The 20,612-nt window shown below is 59.6% G+C and overlaps 2 protein-coding genes across 23 annotated transcripts in view; one reads left to right on the top strand and one right to left on the bottom strand.

Annotated features, from left to right (window-relative positions):
* The window catches only part of SFI1 (SFI1 centrin binding protein), an 87,372-nt gene extending 79,233 nt beyond the window's left edge, over positions 1 to 8,139 (top strand). For 7 of the 10 annotated variants that reach the window (XM_067014773.1, XM_067014767.1, XM_067014766.1 and 4 more), the window contains 10 exons: positions 323 to 419; positions 2,876 to 3,036; positions 3,473 to 3,547; positions 4,096 to 4,170; positions 4,262 to 4,438; positions 4,512 to 4,774; positions 5,396 to 5,500; positions 5,605 to 5,818; positions 6,934 to 7,277; positions 7,751 to 8,131. In XM_067014773.1, coding sequence (XP_066870874.1) covers positions 323 to 419; positions 2,876 to 3,036; positions 3,473 to 3,547; positions 4,096 to 4,170; positions 4,262 to 4,438; positions 4,512 to 4,774; positions 5,396 to 5,500; positions 5,605 to 5,818; positions 6,934 to 7,277; positions 7,751 to 8,054 — 1,815 coding nt within the window. In that variant the 3' untranslated portion in view covers positions 8,055 to 8,131. Of the gene's footprint in view, positions 1 to 322; positions 420 to 2,875; positions 3,037 to 3,472; positions 3,548 to 4,095; positions 4,171 to 4,261; positions 4,439 to 4,511; positions 4,775 to 5,395; positions 5,501 to 5,604; positions 5,819 to 6,933; positions 7,278 to 7,750 lie in introns of all 10 variants that reach the window. The other 3 variants (XM_067014770.1, XM_067014769.1, XM_059040096.2) reach the window with 1 other exon arrangement.
* Positions 8,089 to 20,612, bottom strand: part of PISD (phosphatidylserine decarboxylase) — a 34,976-nt gene continuing 22,452 nt past the window's right edge. For 3 of the 13 annotated variants that reach the window (XM_067014778.1, XM_067014780.1, XM_067014784.1), the window contains 7 exons: positions 14,461 to 14,673; positions 12,718 to 12,883; positions 11,067 to 11,303; positions 10,756 to 10,894; positions 10,377 to 10,523; positions 9,951 to 10,111; positions 8,089 to 9,364 (listed from right to left, as the gene is read on the bottom strand). In XM_067014778.1, coding sequence (XP_066870879.1) covers positions 9,140 to 9,364; positions 9,951 to 10,111; positions 10,377 to 10,523; positions 10,756 to 10,894; positions 11,067 to 11,303; positions 12,718 to 12,883; positions 14,461 to 14,510 — 1,125 coding nt within the window. In that variant the 5' untranslated portion in view covers positions 14,511 to 14,673 and the 3' untranslated portion in view covers positions 8,089 to 9,139. Of the gene's footprint in view, positions 9,365 to 9,950; positions 10,112 to 10,376; positions 10,524 to 10,755; positions 10,895 to 11,066; positions 11,304 to 12,717; positions 12,884 to 14,397; positions 14,674 to 15,046; positions 15,247 to 17,345; positions 17,986 to 18,148; positions 18,539 to 20,612 lie in introns of those variants that run through there. The other 10 variants (XM_059040155.2, XM_059040156.2, XM_067014785.1 and 7 more) reach the window with 10 other exon arrangements.

Genomic DNA, 20,612 nt, shown 5'->3' with positions numbered 1-20,612 from the left:
TATGTGAAAGTGTATGAAACGTAAGTCTTCCACTTAACAAATAGTAGAATGAAAGCCCACGTGAGGACTTGACTTCTTCGTGGCACGGTATGAAGTTTAGCTCCTCTGCTCTGCTACAGGGCTGTAGCCCTGCTACAGGGCTTCCAGCGAGGGTGCTGGGCATGGTTGCCTGCATCTTGCATGGATGGCGGGCACTTCCTGGAACGTGTGTGAGTGCCGTACGCCTGGCCTCATTCCACGAGGAGCCGCCTGCAGAGCTGGGGTGACCCCAGGGAGTTGGGACATACCGTGATCACCCCTCTATTCTTCTTCTGCCCCTTAGGTCCTGATCGCGTGGCAGGAGGCAGTGTCAGTGCAGATATACTACCGACAGCAGGAGGGCCAGGCTGTCAGGGATGCCCAGGTGGTGCTGAATAGGGGTAAGCGGGCCCGGAAGCTGAGGAGAGGCCTGTGAAGGACACAGTTTTCTTTATTCTCCCGAGGTGCTTCCCCTCAGTCTCTGTCTCTTTCTCATGTGTATTAGCTTCCTGTTGCTCAGGTAACCAAGGACCACAGACTTTAAAGCAACAGAAAATTGTTCTCTGAGTCCAAACTCGGGTGTTGGCAAGGCTGTGCTCCCTCCGAAGGCTCCAGGGAAGGCCCCTTTCCTGCCTTGTCCAACTTCTGGTGGCTCCCGGCAATCCTTGCTGTTCCTCAGGTTGTAGACGGGTCACTCCAGCCTCGGCCCTGTTGTCACATGGCTGTCTTCCCTGTGTATCTGTGTCTCTCCTTAGAAGGACACTAGTCATATGGGATTAAGGGCCCAGCCCCAGCCCACTTCATCTGTCAGTTACTGCACTGCACTGACCCTCTGCCCAAATAACATCAGCTCTGAGGTTCTGGGATGGTCGTGAACTTGGTAGGGAGTAACTATTCAGTCCAGTACATCTTCACTTTCTTTTCCCAACTGATTGCCAACCAGTTTATATTAAAATGAAAGGCTAAGGCTTGAGACCTAAAGAGAAATGCAGACACGGAGCTGGAATGGGGGACTTGGGGGTTGCCGGGGTGGGGTGCTTTGATGGGAAGGCGGCGGCTGCTTGTTAGGTCAGCCCCGTCGTGTCAGAGTCCGCTTCCTTGCCCATTTAGGGAGCAGGGACTTGCCTGGTTGGCCCCAGGTAGTCCCGTGACCTGCTGTACAAACAGCCTGGGAAACGGTCCAGATGGAGCCTCTGTTCAAGAGACGCATGGGAACAGAGGCCCTTGGCTCTGCTGCGGGGAATCTGATGCTCTAAAGAGGCAGCTCCTATTAGAATAAATGAGAAAACAAATGGAAATGGTTTAAATCAGACAAGAGAGAAAAAGGACCAAGTTGTTAAATTGGCTTAATAGCATTTGTTCCAGGACAATCCACTTAGGTTTGGTTCTGACTAGTTCTTGTGTTGATGAACACAGATCCTGCTTCCCCCTGAATGGCATCCTGAGGTCCAGAATCCCACACCTGATCTGCCCTCAGCATGCTTCTCTGTGTCCTCCGGCTGCCCCTCGCCCCAGAAACCAGGGCTGTGTTTCTAGTCATTCCCAGGAAAGATGCCGAGGGGCTCAGCCCATCCTTGGTCTCTGCTTGGACCAGAGTTTTGGCACCGGCGCTGCATGGGCCTTCCAGTTTGGGTCAGGCGGCCGCAGTGGGGAGGTGACAGGCACAGGACACAGCTAAAGCTTCTTCCCTCCGCTGGCTTGCGGGCGGCAGCTTTCCTTAGACGGGGTGGCAGCACGTGGCTGGCCCTGGGCTCGCTGTGTCCATTAGGGCTGGTACAGAGGACTGGGGAGACCATGTGAGAAGACATTTGTGTTGTCAGCACACAGCAGATGTGCAGTCAGTACCTGTGGGACTGTGTCTTGGCTTAATTAAGGCCTCTGAGTCTCAGGCACACCTTGGCAGTCCAGCGCTGGGCTAGGTGCTGCAGGAGGACAGAGTCGTGGACACTCAAGCTGATTGTTGCTTGAGAGGTGCAGGCAGGGCCGCCTGCTGGCTATGCAACCTCGGGCATGGCCTCCTCTCAGCCTTGTCTCCGTCTGTGGATGGGGATGATAGTACCTGCCTCTGGAGTTGATCATGAGGGTCCAGTGAGGCTAAGATATATCCCCGCATAAAGCAGGACCTGGGAAGTTTCAGCACTTAGTGCTAACGCCTCCAAGCTTGTGAACGTGGCTTTCCCTGCCCACCTCTGGCAGGTCCTGGAGGACACCCCATCTTGGCCTCTGTGCCTTGGGGTCAGCCCTCTTCTGTTGTCTCTAAAAGAAACTTCTCTTGGGGCTGAAGAAGAGGGAAAAAAATCAGAAGAGAGTGCTTGCTCCCTCGAGAGAATCTGGTGACACAGACGCAATGCAGGATGTGGCCCCTGCCTGCCTGTGGAGCCCGGGCAGGACACGGCCAGCAGACACCTTGCTTCTCCCCAGCCTGTCTCAGGCTGCCTGGGCCTCTGAGCCTTGTTTTCCTCCCTGGAAAATGGGGCCACTGCCTCCCACTCCCTCAGACCCAGGGTCTTCTCGTTTATGTGCCCAGCAGCATCTTGCAGGCAGCTCTACTGGGGCCCTGGCACACCTGCAGTCGCTGTGCACAAGCTTATGGCTTGGGGCAGAGGGTCCTTGGAGGACCCAGTGGTAAGCAGCATATCTGGTTCCAGTCAGGGTGTGCATAGTCACTAAAGATGGGTGGCCAGAGCTCTCTTCCCAGAGTGGCTACCGTCCACACGTGGTGTCTCACCGAGTGTGGGCTGACACCCCAGTTCTGTCCCCACACAGCCTTCTCCACCCTCTAAACTTTCACTGTTGCATAGTCGTCCATATATTGATATGTTCTCCTAAAGAGCAAACTGACTCCGACCTGCCTTAGGCTGTCTCAGGACCTGGTTTCGGCGCTGGAGGGACCGCAGCCGGGGCGCAGCCCAGCAGAGGGTCCAGATGGAGAGGGTGGCACAGCATTACCGCCGGCAGCTGCTGCTGCAGGCCATGGCCTGGTGGAAGGTGCACCATCTGAGCTGCATCAGGAAGAGGGTGAGGCAGACAGCAACTCCTCGAGTTCCCCTGTGTGGCGGGGCTGTCTGGGCCAGGAGACTGCATCGCGGGGAGGAAAGTTCTTTCCAGAATCAATTACTGCTTCCGTTGTGGATGCTGGGTGGTTGGAGTCCTGCGGGCGCAAGGCTGCCCTTCTGGGTGTTCAGTTAAGGCTGGGGAAGCCAGCCTTCGGGTGGAAGATGGCTCAGCAAAGAACTTGGTTCAGCGTGAACCATGCCTGTCAGAGCTGGGTGACCTACCGAGGCATCTGGGCACCCCTGTCTGGGGCAGGAGGCCCTTGGCTTCAACCAGGACGACTCCTGGTGGTGGGAGAATGGTTCACTTGGGCCTGGAGCCTGCACCGCCCACAGGGGCTCTGGGTGAGGGCACCTGGCTGCACCAGGCACACAGCCCCCTGTGCATGCTCTCTTCCCAGCTTCTGCAGAGACAGGCTGCCCGACTCCTGGCCCAGACACTCAGCTGGACCTGCTTCCACCAGTGGAGACAGCAGGTGTGAGCCGTGGAGAAGCCCCTTCTCGCTCCCCGTCCTCCCGCTGTCTCCTGAGCCCACCTCTAGCTCATCATTTCTCATACCACCCTCTTCCCAGGGCTCCCCAACCCCCAACCACCTCCTGGCACCACCAGCTTCCTTCACTTGGAATCTGTTTAAGGTCAAGTCACTTTAGGGCCATGTTTCTACAGTGTCATGTTGAAAACTTGTCAGGGTAATATCCAGAAATTAATAGGAAATGCATTTTAGGTCTTTGCCAAGGCCTTGGTAAAACACCCAGTGGGGCTGCGTCCTGCTTAGTGGCCCTTCATGGGCCAGGTCCCTCTCACCCTCGGGCCCGCAGTGCAAGCAGTCCCAGCTTTTCTTGCTAGAGCCTGGTGCACTGCCTCACTGCTCCTGACCCCAGAGCTCCTGGCCTTTGTTCTTCCCAAAAGAGCTTCCTTGACCCCCCACCTCAGGGTAGGCCTGACTAGAGAGGGTCGGAGAGTGACCGGGGCCATGGGGTCAGGGTGGCCTCCCTAAGGGGACATTTCCTTTCTGGCCCGTAGCTGGCGGACAGGAGGCGGGAGCAGCAGGGCACGGCGCGGGCCCTGTGGTTCTGGGCCTTCTCACTACAGGCGAAGGTAATGGGCTCCCTGTCCCATGAGAGGACCGTGCCCCGGTGGAGGGAGCCTGAGCAGGAGGGCTGGGCCTCACCTACTCCTCTCCCTGGAGGTGTGGGCTGCGTGGCTGGGCTTCGTGCTGGAGATGAGGAGAAAGAAGGCGCGGCAGGAGCGGGCGGTGCAGGCCTACCACCAGCAGCTCCTCCGGGAGGGCATCACACGCCTCCTGTGCTTTGCAGCGGGCATGAAGGCCTTCCGGCAGCAGCTGCACGCCCGGCAGCAGGTGCAGGTGGGCCAGGGTCCCCCACCCCTCCGTGGGGAGCGGGTAGGCACAGCACGACCTGACCAGAGGCTGGTTGCAGGCGGCCCACAGTCTCCACTGTGTAGTCCGTCGCTGTGCCACGCTCTGGAAGCAGAAGGCGCTGGGCCTGGGCAGGGAGCCTCAGCCCCCCACGTCCACAGTGCGCAGCAGGAGAGTGACGTTTGAGGGTCCCCTTCCCAGCCACCTTGCTGCTGGGGCTGGCGATGCCTCCCTGGAGACCAAGAGGACAACAGCTCCTTGTGGGCTTCGGGGAGCTCTGGACAGCCTGGCGTTGGCTGCTGGGGACACCCAACTCCTGGAGCTGTGAGTAGCCCGTCCCTCACCTCTTCCTCCTCGCTTCCACCTGGGGCAAAGCTTGGACGGTACAGGAATGACACTGGGCCCCAAGGGTCATGGCCGAACCACTCAGAACCCTCTGTACAGGATCCTGCGCCCGCATTCTTCGGCCCTAACCAAAGGGACCACAGCCTCTGTTCCTCCCGAGCGTGGGAGAGAATGTACGGTTCCTAAGCAAAGGAATGGGCTGTTGGGCAGCCCCCCTCCCCCCCCAGACCTGGTAGTCTCCCCACGTCTCCCGTGACAGCCAGGAAACAGGTACCTTCTTGGAAACCCCACTTTTTTGTGACCTGGCCCCACCTCATCCCCACATGCTGTGCTGCTGTAGCTGACAAGGGCCCCCTCTCTGAGCCTGCTCCAGCCTAGTTGCCTGGGTCAAGTGAGACAGCGTGGGTGGAGCACCCATCGCCAGCAGGCTCACTGGAATTACTAGAAGTTCAGTAGGGCACCTGGGGCGGAGCCTTTCCTTGTCTCATCAGTCTACCTGTAAGATGGAAGGAGTAGGAATGGATTACCCCGCCCCACAGAGGTCTCAGGCTCAGAGCAGCCCCTGGGCAGCCTGGAGGAACAGCCTGTGTTTCTTCCCAGCAATCCTGCCTGCTGGGCAAGAAAGCAACCGAGACGCCCAAGCTTCCTGCTGGAGCCCGTTCAGCGCCAGACGCCCCTGGGGTGTGGCACCCTCGGGGGGCAGGGGTAGGTGATGTGATTCTGGGGACTTTAGGGCCGGTGGCCCCCCTTCTGTCCTGCTCCTCAGGAGGGTACCACGCCTGACCAGCTCCTGTTTTCCCTCTGCTCAGGCCTGAGGTACTGTGGGAGCATGGCCTAGGCGAGGTCCAGCCAGTAGGCCTTGCGCTGACAACACCCTTCCTGGCAAAGGCCCAGACAGCACTGGACCCAGGCAGCCCCCTGCCAAGTGCCCCTGGCCTGAAGCCGCCGCCCATAGCGAGTACGGGCCTGGAGCTGCTGCCCCCTTCTTCTTTCATGCTGCGTGGGGCGGAAGCACACACCTGGGTAAGTCCCCCTGGTTACCTGGGGTCCCGTTCTTTGGTCTTCATGCCAGTGCTCTTTTGTGCGCTTGGTGCTGTAGCCACAGCAGTACTCATTGCTTTAGGAAGATGCAGGGAGGCCTGTGCAGGGGCCAGTGTCCTAGGGGCACAGCAGGGAACGGCCGCCAAGGCCCATCCCTGCTCGTGACGCTTACATGGTGGTGGAGACAAAAGAAACCCCAGCATGCAGACAATGAAGAGACTGGATCATGGAGGGTCATACAGGCCCTGGTGATATGTCTGGACTTTAAGAACAGGAAGTTGTGGAGGATGGTTGGCGGCTGTGCTCGGGTCCAGCAAAGGGTGCTGGCGGCCGGGACTGGGGGGGTGGCTGTGGATGTCGTGGGAGGCAGACTAGGTAGGACTTGCTCTGATGAGTCTGATAAGAGTGAAAGAAGGAATCGTGGATGGCTCCTGGGTTTCCGGCCTGGAAAGCTCAGGGAATGATGAGTTCTTTACTGTGAGAGGGAAGACGGAAGGTGGGAACCCAGCAGCTGAAGCATCACGAGTGTGTCTTGAACCTGTCAGATTTGAGGTTACGCAACAGATTCAGCCTAGCCTTCAGGAACAAGGTCAGGGCTGGAGATTAAAGTTGACAATTCGCAGCACAGGTTGAAGGTAAAGAACTGATGGGGTCATGGGGAGGACTGGGGCCAAGACTCTGGGGCCTGTAACGTAGGAGTCAAGGAGTTTGGGCAAGGAGGTGAGGAAGCACGAGTGTGCAGTGGGCTTGGGCCCCCCAAGGAGCTGGTGCCTGAAGAGCTGTGACCTAAGTGGGGATGGGGAGAGTGTCCATTCCCACCAGAGGACATTGTCACCAGAAGGGAAGGGAGAAGGGTTGTAGCTGTGGTTGGACAAGAACAGTTGCCACTGAAATGCATGGTCATGGCAGGAGGGGGTGTGAAAGGTCAGTAAGGCTGGAAACAGCTGCTTGGGTGGTCGTGGGACTCTCTATTGGTGTCAGGTGCTGAATGAAGGGGCAGGACCAGGTGAGCTGGCTGCGGCAGGTGCAGGTGTGGGGAACCCCAGCTCCCCACCTTCTTCCCGCTTCCCTGCTCAGTGTTCATCCTTCCTTTACAGGCATCAGCCAGGCCGACGATACCTGGGCTTTCGTCCCAGGCCCCTTTAACCCTGGCCAGTGTCCCCAACCCCCGTCTGCTCCTTCCTGGGGACTTCACAGGCACCAGGCCTGGGCCTGGGCCTGGCTCTGACATTGCAGGTGTGGACCTGGGGCCTGTCAGTGCCTCAAGAGCTCAGGTCACTCCCGGCACCTGGAATCCCTGGGTTCAGCCTGGGCCCAGACGGGAGGATGGTCAGGATCAAGCTTATTCTCCTATTGCCACTGGCCACATGGACCTGGAGGCTGAGCTTGAGGGCATCCAGCAGCAACTGCAGGACTACCAGACTACGAAGCAGAACCTCAGGTGAGACCCAGAAACCTGCCTGGCACCCATCCATGGGGGAACAAGGGGAGCTGTCTGCCCAGTGATGGCCCCTGCATGCAGGCGGCACCTCTCCCCTTCCATCCTGCTCAGGAAGGCCCAGGTTGGCCTTACCTTCAGGAAAAGCTGAGCAAAACTTTACACCTGTGTCTTGTGGAAGCCCGTGGTCTACCGGGCGAGTGTGACTGACGCAGGATGATGCAGCGAGCCGCCCTGCTTTGTCTGGGTCCACAGTCCACATACCCCACGCCCAGGCCTGGGACCCTCAATGTGAGCAGCAACCTTAATCAGAGGGAAGCGGGCAGGTCCCACGTGGCCAGCTCTACGCAGGGAAGAGGACAGAGGGTGTTTCTGCCTGACGGTGGAACAGGAGCCCTTCTCCCTCCACCCACACCAGAAGTGTGCGGAGCCTCTGCCTGGGGCCAAGCCAGGCAGCAGGTGCGTTACTCCCTCAGGTCCTGCCAACGGCAAGCAAGCAGCCTGCGGCAGTGGCTGGAGTTGAGCCAGGAGGAGCCCAGGCCGGAGGACCAGGAAGCAGAGCGGCAGGTTCAGGAAGAGCTGCAGGAGGTAAGACCTTGGGCAGCCCTGGGACAGCTCCCAGGTGGGGCTTCCTCTCAGCCTGTCCCCCACCCCCATCCCGCCCAACCTCCCCAGGTGGAAGCGCAGATCCAGCAGCTGGCCTCCAAGTTGCAGGCCCAGCGCCAGCCCACCCGCACCTGTATCGCCCGCGTCCATGCCCTGCGGCAGGCTCTGTGCTAGTCACCACCCCATGTCCAGGAACAGAAAGCAAAACTGCAGTGAGCTTTTTTATTTCAAAATGTTGCAATTAAATGAATTACTGTTCAGAAGTCTCCCACTTTTCATACAAAAATACTGTGCTACTGATACAGTTGAAAAAGTTCAAATGGCTTCTCCTGCAGGAGAAATTCACAGCATCCCCAGGAAACATGAAATCTGGCCCTGTCCCCACAATCAGTGGCTCCCTAAGGACTGTGTACCTGTTGCCTGGGGACAGGTTTTCTAGGCACTGACATTCTCCCCTCCCCCACGTCAAATACACCACCACGTTTCCTGCCTCCAACGTAAGCCTCTGATCAATAGCAGCAACTTTTCTGTAGGTCTGGATACAGGGAGGGGACCCAAGCTCTCCCCTGGCCCCAGCTGAGCCACCACCAGCTAGCTGCCCCTTTTGCTTTGGACACCACTGAGGGGGTTTGGTAATGAATGGGTCCTGCCTACTGGAAAGAGGACCCGCCAGCTCCGGAAGGTCACTCATCGGGGCCTGCGACGCATCGAGCCATTAGTGACCACCCTTGGAAGTTGATGGCAGAGTTGAAGCTGATGCATTCAGCCACAAGTGCAAAGAGAGAAGACAGCTTTTCCCAACAAGCAGGGTGGGGCGAATTTGGGAGCAGTTGCATTAAGGGCCCTGGTCTGGGACCCACAGTCAGTGCCAGGAGGCACCTCACCCCATGCAAGGGAGGCCAAAAAGCAGTGATAGGAGGAGCAGCAAGAAGGTACTTTAACTACCACTTATCTTAAAACGGAAATCAGACCAACTGAATGCTCGGCAAGGAGATGTAGAGTCTCCAGTTTATACAACACGTTAGAAAATCTCCAAGAGGGAATCAATCATCCTGGCCTGCACTTTCTCTTCAGGTGGGTAGGGAGAAGATGTACATCTAGGACATGAGAGGGGCTCTGACAACCTTGTCTGCACCCTGGACAGCAGGGACAGAAGTTACCCAGGTCCTGCCTGGTCAGACCCGATGGTCCCCTCCCTAGATAGCCTCAGAGGTTCCCCTTGAAAAGACCCCTCAGCAGCTGTGGCCATGAAAGAGGCTCTAGAGAGAGCCCAGAGCTTCCCCAAATCGGATTTTCTGTCCTGCTTTCAGCTTGAAGTTGAAGTCCTTGGGGGCCTCGAAGATGAGCACAATGGTGGAGCCCAGGTTGAACTCGCCCAGGTGCTCGCCCTTGCGCATGGGGATGCCCTCCTTGTTCGTGTGCGTCACGAAGCTGAAGTCATTGTAAGAGCCCTTGCTGTACCGTGGGCTGTTTGTGTGCAGGTCCTGTGGGAGGCAGAGGCAGAGCACTTGGACCTTGAACACACCTGTGCTGTGGTCCCGAACCCTGTCCCCGACCCTGCTCAGAAATGGAGGTCCGGACAGCAGCTCAGGCCATGGACCAGGCCTAACCCGATAGCCCCTGACCAGCTGTGAACTGGGGCCAGAGGGAAATGGAGCATTCAGACCCAACTGTTAACTAGTACGAACGGTGCCACGACACCAGCACCCGGGGGGCTAAGGGGCAAACCGACACCAAGAGGGGAAAGCCCTGTGGGCACTGGCACCCCTCAGACACTTGGCCTCCATCAGCATGCCCCACCCAAGCTCCCCCTTCGGTTTCTGCAGAAGCAAAGTGCCAGGCAGGGAAGTTAATTCCCTCCCTCACCAGCCACCTCGAGACGGGTGGGTGGGGGGATAAGCAGAGCAGGAGCTCAGGGCCCAGCCCCTCCTCAGGGAAGCAGCTCCACAAAGCCAGGCCCGGTGGGGGATGTGCCCTTCTAGAACTTACAGTCCCGATGGATCTGGCTGCACAGGAGATGGTGCAAGTGGCCTAGCCCTTGGGCTTCGGCAGGATCTGGGCTCTGCTTACCCGGTCAAAGTAGATGCGGATGGAGCCCACGTTGGTGGCCCCCACAGCCGTCAGTGAGAAGAAGCCGTGTTTCCAGTCCCCAGTCAGGACTACCCGCTCATTGTGACAGAAGAGCTCTTTGATCCAGCGGGCCATGCCGGGGTTCACGGACATCAGGGAGCCTGTGGGGACAGACACTGCCACTCCCTGCCCATCAGGAAGACAAGCCTCCCAGAGCCCAGCGTGTCTACTCTGGGAGGGCCCAAGACCCAATGTACTCCCATGTCATTCCAAATGCGGAGCAGGCTAGCTCCCAGCCTGCCCCTGCCACCCCTGCCCAGCAGTCACCTCACAGCTTTGGAGCCTGCATCCCCTGACACCAAGAAGCTGAGGACCTCTCTGAGGCCCCCAGGGGCAGGTCCCATCCACGTACTGGCCTGGGCCTACCTGGGAAGTGGCGCCGGTGGGAGATGGTCCAGTCAGTGGGGGAATGGAAGCAGTGGTAGTCCCCGGGGGCCAGGTAGATGACGCAGTGGTAGAGCTCGTTCCCTTCTCGGGTGACCAGCTGGCTCCTAAAGGAGCCACAGGAGGTGGCTGTGGGGCAGACACGAGCGAGGCGCTCAGGCAAGCACTTGATGCTCTCCAACACAGAGCCTATGTGCAGCCTGGACACTGGCTCCAGGGAGACCTGAAGCTGCAGGCAGAGTAACTCCTGGTCCACAGGCCTCCCTCCTGGACCCACTCCCATCCCCACCCTCCACCCTCTGACATCCAGCGCAGCCAAGCCACAGCACAGCTGCCTGGCCACCACCGGGCCAGGACCCACCTGGTGGGAAGGGCAGGTCCTCCATGGGGATGCGAGGGCCCAGAAATGACTCCAGCGAGTAGGTGACTCCCTTCACCTGCTCCACCTCGCAGTTCTTCACCTGCCCAAAGTTGAGGATCTTCCCATCCGATGGGCTGATCTGGAAGGGCCAGGAGAGGCTCGCTGTGGGGGAGGGGAGGGGACATAGGGCAGGGCCACCTTCTCCTTGGGGTTTGGCCTGGGAAGAGTGCCCACCAGGCCACCTGTTCCTAAAGGCACAGGCAAGAGCTGCCTGTACGGAGGCAGGAATAGAAGGTGGGGTTGGGCCTTACCACGCTGTGCAGGCCGCACACGGGCCGGGCCTGTGGCTTCAGCTTGCGCCGGAAGAACTCGCTGAGGTTGCGGTAGTGGTGCAGGTCCTCCACGGCGGCCTCCTTCATGTTAACCCCGAAAGTCCAGATGTACAGGCTGTAGACAGGCCTGCGCAACCAGTGCGGCAGCTCCACTTGGTTGAGGCGGCCCCAAGCCCGCGATAGCAAGCGCGTCGGCACTGACTTGTACAGGGCCACCTGCAGGCCGCGGGCACGCAGGTGAGTCAGCCACACCGTGTGCTCACCCCCCAACCCCCCTCCTCCCCATGGGGGCCACCCTCCCAAGGCCTGAGCAGCTTGTCCCCACAAGGGCTTTGTGACATGGTTGTTTCTCACCAGGAACCAGACTGAGCTTCCAAATCTCTCACTAACAGCACCGGCCAGGCCTGTGACACAGTGACTTACAGCTCATCTGTCAGCCATTTCCTGCAGACTTCCTACAGCGGCTATCCCAGTCCCTGGGGAGACTGGCCAGCACAGCCTCAATTCTTGAGGTGGGGAGGGGCAAACACAGATCTGACACGGTCACGCAGGCTGTGGCGGGCAGTACTGCCTGAGTCCCAGACCAGCACAGAAAAGAGAGGCCTCTGGTGTGCAGGCAAGTCCACAGTCCAAAACGCATGTGCTCGTCCCACCATCGAGGTTGGGGACTCTCATGCAGACGGGCTGACCACTGACACCTGCACTCCGAGGGCCTGGACATGCCCGCCGAGCCCGCCTGTCCACACAGCTGTCCCCACCTGGTGCCCCTCCAGGAAGGAGGCAGAGGGGACTCAGCCTCTCAGTCGGACCCTCCAGCCAAACTCATGGCCAGACGACCCAGAAGGGGCAGCCTCTTAAACCTCAGGTGCCTCTGCCATAGTGGGACATGCTTCTAATTGGTGGCTGCTGCTTGCTGAACACAACCAAGACACCAAGTCCCCAAAGCATAAAAGCAATTCCATTCCAACTTTAAACACCTTTAAAGAAGCAATAAGTTAGCAGCTCCCAGCACTCCCAGCTGACACCTGTCTGTGGGGGCAGCCCAGGGCCACCCTATGACCCCAGGCCTAATGCCCAGTGCCCCATAGGTGCTCCTGAGCTTTCAAGCCCTGGCAATGCCCACCTGGACTGTCCAAGGGCCTGGGAGCAGGGTTTCCTCCTTGGGGCCAGCTTGCCTGAGAGCCAGGCGCAGCCAGGCCGCTACCTCACACAGCCCTGCCCAGGGCTCCTGAGTCCTCAAAGGCATCCTTACCCAAAGGGGCCCACACAGGCTCCAGCCTCCCTGAACCACCCTGTAGCATACAGAAATTAATTTGGATTCTTCTCAAAATCACCCCTAAGCTCTTTTCAGACACCATTTCTGAATGCCCAATGTGGGTTCTTTCCAGAAGTAGAGTCCCCACAAGGCAGAAATGCAGGCAAAGAGAGCAGGCAGTGGACGGTGGGCCGTTACAGTCACCTGTCTGCAGCCCACCCTCTCCACAGGCTCGCCTTCCAACGTGACCCTGCCAGAGCGCTCAGGCCCCACAGCAGCACCTCTGATCTGACAAATGTCTCCTCCTCGGTCTCCTGGGCCCCAACCTCAGGCCTGCCTCAGGGGAGGCCAGGCCAGCAGCCCCTGCACACTTACCCTGCTCACGGGTCTCCATCCCACCCGGCTGAGTGGCCTGAGGGCACCAAGGGGCAGGAGGTAGTAGAGGACCGTCAGGGGCCAGGAGCGCAGTTTCAGGGCAGGTTTGGACATGCAGCTCAGCTGTCCCAGCCTTCGCCTCAGGGCCAGCTGGGGGAAGTACAACCTGCAGGGCACATGTCCGCACACAGCCAGGGTCAGTGGAGGACCGGGGGCCCCACCTCACCCTCAGCAAGCTTGCCTCTCAATGGAGTCGGGTGGCACCGGCCAAACTCCATCCCAACCCCACTCTGAGTTGGGGGCTTGGCTGCCTCTGGTCAGCAGACTCACTTCCCAGTCTCCCCACCTGCCTGTCAGCTGAGACACACAGGGTGAGGCACCTCTCGGAGTAGCTTCTGAACCTGGCCCAGAGAGGACCTTGGGGCTGAGTGTACCACGAAGATGGTGCAGAGCCTGCCTTGCGGCCCCCTACCAGCCTGGTGCCAGCTCTGCCCACACACGCTCCAAGGAGAGCTAGTCTGATCCCCCTTAGCCCCTGGCAGCGCAGGATCTGGGAAAATCTCTTCATGGCTCCAAGCCTCTTATTTCCTCATTTGAGGGATTGGGCCTGACAAGATCACAAAGGAACACACATGCACAAGCACCTAGTGCATATGTACACACACACACCCACACACATACACACACCCCAGCTACTGCTCCATCCATCCCCATGCTCTTTCTGCATCAGGCCAGGTTCTCCAAAACGATCCAGAGGTTGGTTGGGATAAGCTCCCCGCCAACCCTCAGGCCACCTTCCAGGTCTGCTGGGGCCACATACACCTGACCCAGGCTCCTCCTTCCAATAAAGGTAGGTGGGCCTTCCCCAGACCCCACCAGCTCAAATTCAGCGCATTCAGCCAGGCTCGGCCTCGGGGGAGCCAGACTCTGGGATAAGCCTTTCCACCGGAACCCTGGCCCTCCTGAGGCATAACACTGAGGCCCAAGTCACCTTGCCACATGCCTAGGACCTAGAAAGTGCTCCTGAAGCCCCAGTGTGGCCATCAGAAGACCACACTGCCACCCACTCTGAGAATGTCCTGGGGCTTTGGTTTCCTCATCTACAGAAACACTGCATTCAACTGGAGAATAAGGCTCCATCTGTGCCTGTGCTCTCAGAGCAGCTCTGTCCTCTGCCCCCAATTGCTCAACAAACCAAGGAACAAAGAGGCACCTCAGCTGATATGAAAAGCAGAAAAAAATGGAGAACTGAGCCGAAGGCCAGGCCCTGCAGCTCAATGGTGGCCCTGGGAGGCGCTGCTTCTCCACTGCTCACCAGACACCCCCCCCCCCCCCCCCCCGTGTCCAGTCTCTCCCATCCCACGCCCTCCAGCTTTAAAAAGGTCTGGCAAGTGGTTAGGGGCCAAGCAAAGCCTGACACATCACTGGTCTCCCCGGGGCTCCCCCCATCCACCTCGCTCTCTGCAGAAGTACAGGGACCAATCTCGAGGAGCTGTGCTGCAGCAGGGCGGGGGCACAGCGCAGACACTGGTCCACCAGCCTGCTGGCCCCCCAGTACCCGAAACGGGCTCTCCAACTCAGGCCCCCCGGGCCGGGCCCCTCCAGCCGCGGGGGCTGGTCCCCCGGCCCCCTGCCGCCGCCACCACCTCCACCACGGGGCCGCTGGACGTGAACTCTGACCTTTCGGAGGTCGAGGCGGGGCGAAGCCAGGTTAGGACTCAGCCGTGGCCCACAGCATCTCACCATTTTGCCGCGCGGAGCTCCGGTCCTCGCCGCGCCTCTGACTGACACATGGTGGGCGGCGCAGGGAGGCAGTGCCAGGCTTGCTCCCTTTGTCTCTCCTCCTTCCTCCCTTCCCCCCCTGGAGCTCCTGCGCTGTCACCGCTCCTCGCCCCGGCGGCTGCGGCTGGGGGACCGCTCCCTGGCTAGGTCCGGTCCAACGGATCAGGATCAAGGCTGTTGCAGAGACAGGCACCGATCACACACCTGCTCGGCCTGTGCACCGGCCCCGCCCTCAGCCCTTCTGTCCCTGGCCTGGCTGCCTGCCTGCTCCCAGCAGGGAGGGGACCCGGCGCCTCTGAACTCAGGAGCACAAGCGGGAATCTGAGCCCCGCGCTCCAGGCGGGCGCCCAGCGTCGGCCTGTCTGCGGCCCCGGCGGCCCCTCCCTCGCTGGGACCTGACCCATTTTCCTTTCAGATGACAAAGTAGCATCTGAGGGATGAGAGCGCAGGAAGGCAGGAGAGGCGCGGCGCTGAGACCCCAGCATCTGGCATGCTCCGGCTCTCTCCTCGTCATCGTCCCCACCCCCCGCCTCAGGGCCCCCCATACCTGCCTCCTCTGAAGAGGGACACCAGGGCGACCTCAGGGAAACCGGCCGCCCCACCTTCCCATCTCTCTGGGGAGGAACAGCACTTTGGTGCGCGGCCGCCCGGCTCCCTGAGAGGACGCCCAGCCTCTGCAGATGACGGGCAGGGGCAGAGCAAACATTCTGCAGCCTGGGAGTCACAGCCGTGCCCAGCGCAGCCCTCAACCCACGCGCCCAGCGTCGTTCTTAGATAAAGGCATGCGGGGTCCCGGGGCTGCTCCGAAGTCAGAGAACTGACCCGGCCCACGCCCCCGCGCCAAGACGGAGCAAGAGGCCCCAACTCAGACATGGCTCGACCCTCGCAGGCTGAACTTCTGAGGTCCTGGGCAAACCCACCTCAGCCAAGGAGGTGAAAACCACCAGCCTGGCACCTGCCAGATCTCTAGGTATGAGTGGCCATGGGGCTGGACAAGGCTAAGGTTTGGACGTTAGCATGGATTTCCACCCCTGCCAAGGCCCACCCCACCTCAGACCAGGACCCCTCGGCAAGCTCATCTCCCCAGGCCACCCGCCTCGCTGAGTGGCCATTGAATGGCAGGAGGGCGCCCGCACAGGCCTCCTCCTGCCCGAGGCCCCATGGACACTCCAGCATTTGCCTGGTCAGGCTCCAGGTGAGGTCCCACTAACTCCCTTCCTACAGCCCACCTGCCAAGCACAGCCCTGCCACGCCCTCCTAGCCTAGGGGCCCCAAACTCGCCTCCCTGCGGCTCCCCAGGAAACAGGCCCAGCGGGGTGATGGGCAGTCAGGGTTGCATCTGAAGCTAGGCTCCAGGACAAGGCTCTCTCCCTGACCTTAGAAAGCTTGGGCTGCGCGCACACCCGGGATTCACAGTGGGGGCTGGTGACGCCTTGTGGGCAGGGATGGGAGCCAGGCCTCCTCCTGCCAGTTTTCCTCGGTGGGACCTTGACCGCTGCATGATGTCAGAAAGGCACGTTCAGGAACCCACAGACAAACCCAGCTTGGCCCAAAACCTCAGGACCTCAAAGCAGATCCCCGTATGTGCCTTTGCATTGCATTCTCCCCCAAGGCCTCCAGTCCAGGGGCCTGACCGGGCCACGCAGCCCACCAGGGCTGTGGAGGGGACTCTGGGGGACCAGCCCAAGGAGCTGCTATCCTGGAGAGACTCCAGGAACTGCCCATAGAAGCTGGGCAGGAGGTCTTCACGCCTCAGTCCTGTCTCCATCACTACTTCCTCCTCTAAAACGGGACACTGAGACCAGGGTCAGGTTTCTTTTAAATCACCAGTGTTCCCCAAAAGGCCCCAGCAAGCTGACATGAATTCAGCTGTCCACCAGGAAACAGGCCAACACCCTCTGACTAGCTCAGAGCCGCAGGATGGAGGGAAGGGGGTCCCTAGAGGTCACCCCTTCTCACTTCCCAGGAGCAGAGCCCCACTTGCCCTCTGCGCCTACAGTGGCCTTTGGAGGCCAAGCTAGAGCTTTCTCCCTCTCTGGTTCCCTGAGTGCAACTTGGGGAGCTCAGGCCTGAAGGAGGAGCTTGCAAGGAGAGCGCCCTGAAGCAGAGAGGTACAGACACCTTCCCTCTCTCCCCGGAGTCTCAAGGACAATCTGTGGAGGTTAGTTTGGAGCTATGACCAGTAGGACTTTAAAGTCATTACGTGGCCATATGGAACAAAAGAACACAGAGGCTTTGATGGGGGGCAAGGACAATCTGGTTATTGTGATCCTGGATGCCCTCCCCCCACCCTCGCCCTGAGAGCTGGGAAAGGCCTTGCAAGTCACACATGCTCTCCTGAGTCTCAGTTTCCTCATCTGGAAATGAGAAGGGTCCTTCCTCCTGCTCACCCACCTTGAGTCTCAGATCAAAGCCGTGACCAAGGTCAAGAACAACTCTGCTCAGAAACCCCATGCCTCTCTTCCACCCAAGAGCTTAGTGCAGCCTCACCCCCCAGACCTGGTTCCCAATGCCTCCCCCCTCCCTTTCCAAACCCACGCTCTGGGAGGACAGAAGTTTGCTACCACTGGGAAGATGGAAGGAACAGGGCAGAGGAGGCAGTTCTGACAGAGGAGCCCAAACCACAGGGGCAGCGATGATGTAAGAAGGGATGGCTCAACAGGACCATGTTGGGGGGAGCTCACCTTTATCAGGACGTGCTGTTCTGGGGGTTTACACACCAGAGGTGCTGCAACATCCCCACCCACCCCTCGCCACCCTCGACAAAGGCCTTGCAACCCTGCACGTGTCCAGCCCAAGGATGTGCTCCTGCTCCCTTAGTGGAAAGCTCACTGGGTGCCACTTACCCGGCCTGAAGCCTCAGCAGAAACCCCCAGTGCCCCTCAAAACATGTTTCCCCAGCCTGACTTGCTGTGCACACTCCCGGCTCTGGAGGGCAGGGCTGCTGGGTAGCTGTGTCCAGGTGGGGCCACCAACCATTCCTCCCCTGAGTTCCAAGGCTAGAAGCTGACAAAATGTCAGAAATAGGGAACCAGGAAAATGGATTCTCCCGGGTGAAACGCGTGAGCCATCTTGTGGAAGCCTTGGGCGAGACGAAGAGGAAGCAAAGAGAAGGGTCCAGAGGCACCTCTTTCAAGGGCGGTAGAGATGGGGACAGGACTCGGCAGGGCTCTTTCTTAAATCCCCTCAAGGAAAGGAACCTTCTCTGGGGCAGTCCTTGGCACTAGCGGGGAATGGGGTTCTGGGAAGGGCGGTGTGTCACCCCCTCCCACCCCTTGGCTGGTACCTGGTTACAACTGCATGTCCGGGTCCCACCGAGGAACACTGCCGCTTCCCTCCCCCTCTGGCGCCCGTCCCAGACCCTTCGGGAAGAACTGAGGAAATGGGCGCAGGAGGACATCGAGCCGCCCGCAACGCCCACATTTCCTTTTTCCGGGCTGGGAGGCGAGGAGATGCTACACGACGCGAAGGAAGTGAGCTCATCCTGCCCGGTCCCGTGACCCACCGTGTGGGGCCAGGGAAGCCACACTCGATCGGGGTTTGGGGGTGGGCTCCTCAGGCCCCAAGCGGTGAGGGGCAACCGGCCTCCCGGCTACGCGAGCAGGCCTTCCGTTTGCACGGGGCGGCTCGGCCGCGGCCGCTCACTCACCGGCAGGTGGTCCGCTCCGCTGGCTTCCGCGCCGCGCACCGGCTGAACTCGCAGGGAGGCGCCGCTCCTCGGAAGCCTGACTGCGGGCGGGCGGGGGCTCAGCTCCAGCCAGTCAGGCCGCCGGGGGCAGCAGCAGGAGACCGGACACCAGGCTCGTTCGTCAGCCGTGCCCCGCCCCCCAGCCCGGGGTTCCTTTAAGGGAAGGGGCGGGGCCAGGGGAGCGGCGGGAACAGGCGACCGGCCCCGACAGCCACAGGACTTCGCGGGTGCCTCCTGGGGGCGGGGCTGGGCTCCCTGGGCCGCGAGCTCCTCCCACACACCCCTCCGGGCCTCCAGGGCCTCCACGTGCTGCGGACCTCACCCGAGGCTTCTCTGGACTGAGCACAGAGCCACCTCCAGACACCTTTTCTAGCCCTCGAAGCCCTCGCTCCTTCCTACATCCGACCCTGAAGACAAAGGCTGCTCCTCACCCCACCCCCTCTCCTCCAGGCTGACACACCCTGACACACAAAATCCCCTGGTGCAGACCAGCAAACAAGACCCAGTGGGCAAGGTCCACCCCTGCCCAGCACGTAGGCTTCCTCGCGGGGATCAAGACCTGTGGGGTGATTCTCGCCTTATCTTTCTACCCCACTGGATGGTACCCCACTGCAGGGTCAGCACCCTACCCCCATGTCCACTGAAAGCACTCAGTCAACATGGCATGGAATGAACCAGCTTAACACTTTTTAGGGGAGGGGGAGGGTCCAGCGGGGAACACCACCACTACTCAATCACAAAAAGCATATGTGGAATTCAGGAGCCTGATTAGCTGAACAACCCCAGCTTTTTTTGACCACTGGGAATTTAGTTTCTAAAGCAACATTTAGACCAGGAAGAGAGCCGACAGGACTTGTGAAGAGATGGGCAGCTCAGCCAAGGCAGCCTGGAAGAGGACACAGCAGCATGCAGACACAGCCCCACACACCTGCCCCCTCATCCGGATCCAGCCCAACCAAGTGCTCCATAACAAGCTGGAGGGATCCTTGGGATGCCAGTAGGAACTGGGAGGCAGGGAGGTGTACAGCCCACCTCAGCCTCCTAGCCTGGGCTCACAGCTTTCTTGGAGCCCCAGCAAGACTTTAGACCCCTGCTCACCTCAGAGCTCCAACCAACCACCACTCGAAATGGAATAAAAAGGAGTTAAAGCACAGGAAGATGCTGACACACAACCTCAGCAACACTAAATTCCAGAACCAGAAATCCAGGAATACCGTCCTGACTTCCCCAAAGCCTGCAGTGCATCCAGCAGGACCCAAGTTAGACCTAAGGGGGAAAAACAAGTCTGGATCAAAAGCCCAGATTCTTATTTGCTGAGTGGCCTGTGGAGCGCTGATGCTCTCCACTGTAAAATGACCAACTGGGCCGCTCCACATGGACCAGAGCTCCTCTGTAATCATTCAAAGCCTCTCAGGCTGACTGGCATCTAAGAAACTCATAAACCAGCCCACAGGTCTGCCCTGAGATTAGCCCGCCCAGGCTTCTAACCTGCCCTCCACCACGTATATCTCAGGAGGTAAATGCCTTCTGGACAATATTCCAGACAATACTCAACACGATTTCTGGGAGTAAGAAAAAACCCCTGGGAAGGTTTACTTTCCCAGCCCAAATGAGGTCCCTTCTGGCCACCCACACTTGGTCCTTAATTTCTAGTCCTCCCACCTTGTTTGGACTACCCTGGGTGGGAGTGCCACCTAGTGCCACTGCAAGGCTCTGCAGGCCCCAGGCCACTTGGCCGCAGCACCCATTGACAGGCCAACCTCCTCAGGCAACCCACTGCCACTCCCCCGCTCCTTGCAGAGTGAACTCCGTGCCCTGCTGTGCCAGGGGACAGAAGGGAGTGGTGGGGCAGGCGTGGCAGGTGTTCCCTGTTAATTCTCATTCCCTGGATGCCAATGGAGGCCCCTCGAAGAAAAGAGGTGATGGTGGTGTCCCAAGGCTGGCACGAGGAGCCAGGGGCAGGTTATCAGCCTCACAGAAGCCTGGGCAGGAGCCTGGACAAGCACGGACTACCCTCAGGTGATTCCTTGATCTGAAGGCTTCTCACAGCCCTGCCAAATTCTCCCTTCGTGTTCTCAAATGTTTCCTAGCAATCCCACCAGCCCAGATGACTTCTCGGTCACTCAGGCAGCGAGAAGGGTGCAGCAGGGTAAGGAAGCCCAGCAGAAAGCTCCCTCCAGGCTGGAGCCCAGCCCTGTCCATTCCCTTTCCCCTTAGTGGTGCAGGCACAGAGTACCCCCTTGGGCTGGGGGAGGCAGGGGAGAGGAAAGGCTGGAGTGGCTGCCACAGCTCCTGGCACATACCACGAAGGAGGTCCCTGAGACCTTGAGATGTCCTCCTGCCCTGGAATGAGCCCAGGATTCTCTGAAGTCAGAGCTGGGCAGGCAGCAGGGTCTACTTCCCACCAACTTGACTGTCTGCCCAT

The sequence above is a fragment of the Kogia breviceps genome, chromosome 15 (genome assembly GCF_026419965.1).
Source record: "Kogia breviceps isolate mKogBre1 chromosome 15, mKogBre1 haplotype 1, whole genome shotgun sequence".
NCBI classification, from domain to species: Eukaryota; Metazoa; Chordata; class Mammalia; order Artiodactyla; family Physeteridae; genus Kogia; species Kogia breviceps.
The sequence above is the reverse complement of the archived record's forward strand: the minus strand, read 5'-3'. Positions and strand labels throughout refer to the sequence as shown.